A 1,416-nucleotide genomic window follows, 5' to 3' on the forward strand; every position below is an offset into this window, starting at 1 on the left:
ACCTTTTCACCGAAGAAAATCAATCGGTGTACCATACAGTGCTAAGGCGGTTCTAGGAATGAATGGGTTCAACGAAATCATCGGCAAGATGCGCTCTGTACACGAATGCCAATCTCCGAAAAAATTTCGGAAAAAGTCTATATCGACCACTTTTTTTTCCAGCCACTTTATTTTTACACCAATAATTTACGACATACAGCCCTGATTCCCTAGAATCTTGCATCCAAAATTTTTGTCCAAAAGAGAACGAATGTGCCATAAATTCATTAACAACGTAATAAAGACCCGACGATATTGACGATATTGGTTTATTCCCCCAACTACGTTTCTTCTATACGAACACAAAATATACAGCGCCGCAGCAACAATTTAACCGAGAAAGATTTAAGTACCCCTTCCAGGTTGCGCATACCTTTTTACTGGACAAAAATTCTTTTTCCATTTTTTAGGCTTTGAAAATTTCCCCTAATACATTTCTATAAATAGAGCGCCACAGGCGAGAATTTCTTTCCGCAGAAAATAGAGTTGCCCCTTCAAGGTTGCATACTTTTCTATGACCGATAAATCTTTTTTTAGGCTTTTGAAAAAATCCTGACTCTGTTTGGATTTTTGTCAATTTTTTGCGAGAAATTCCTTGACAATTCCCTGCTTTTCCAGTCTAGACACGCCTGCACCCCAGGGCGGGGATCGAACCCACAACACTACCCTCTACCCAAAGAATGATCTTTATGAACAGCATTTTTTTTCTCTCTTTATTTAGTGTAGCAGGATTTTCCAAAAAGAGCTCTCCCTTCCAACCACATTTCTATAAGTGAAAAATGTAAGTAGGTACTATGAAGGTGTGTCCACACAAATGTAGTCGACGGCCGTCAATCGATGTGAATCAACGTCGATCGACGTGCGGTCGACTATGTTTGAATGCACCATAACTTTTCAAAGGAAATCTTACCTTGAGAGCTCTTGGTTTCTTGCATGCTAGTTTGAACAGTTCGTCAGAAGCCAGTTTGTTTCTTCTCATGACAAAATCTACGGATGGTCCAATCTCCTCCAACTCCACTCGAGGCGTTCTAGAACCCGACTTCTTCAATAGAATCCTGAAACAAAGAAGAATGTTTTATGGTGTCACCCATCCAAGTACTGTCCACGCTCGACGTTGCTTAATTTCAGTGATCAGAGATTTTGGGTCATTAAGGCCCCTGTAACAACATCAGAGGAATAGGTTTCTTGTAATTTGTTTTTGATGACTCCCTCTTTCTTAAAACACTCTCTTTTTTTTTGTCTACGTAGAAACTGAGAACTCTGTAACAACCGAGGCCTTAAGTAATGTCCAAAAATTGAAAAAAAGGAGGACAAGATAGGAGAAAGCCAGCCAACTGTTCTGAGGACAAACATTATCCGTTGAGAATAAAGGTCTCC

At 39.9% G+C, this 1,416-nt stretch overlaps 1 protein-coding gene across 1 annotated transcript in view; it reads right to left on the reverse strand.

The window, feature by feature from the left end:
* LOC103523359 (ribosome production factor 2 homolog) overlaps positions 1–1,108 on the reverse strand; it is a gene marked incomplete at its 5' end in the record, with an annotated part of 10,522 nt that extends 9,414 nt beyond the window's left edge. Inside the window, one exon of the mRNA XM_008488413.1 lies at positions 950–1,108. Within this exon, the coding sequence (XP_008486635.1) occupies positions 950–1,108 (159 nt within the window). The remainder of the gene's footprint in view (positions 1–949) is intronic.
* Positions 1,109–1,416: the final 308 nt, after the last annotated feature.

The sequence above is a fragment of the Diaphorina citri genome, unplaced genomic scaffold, assembly GCF_000475195.1.
Source record: "Diaphorina citri unplaced genomic scaffold, Diaci psyllid genome assembly version 1.1 scaffold20505, whole genome shotgun sequence".
In the NCBI taxonomy this organism is placed as follows: domain Eukaryota; kingdom Metazoa; phylum Arthropoda; class Insecta; order Hemiptera; family Psyllidae; genus Diaphorina; species Diaphorina citri.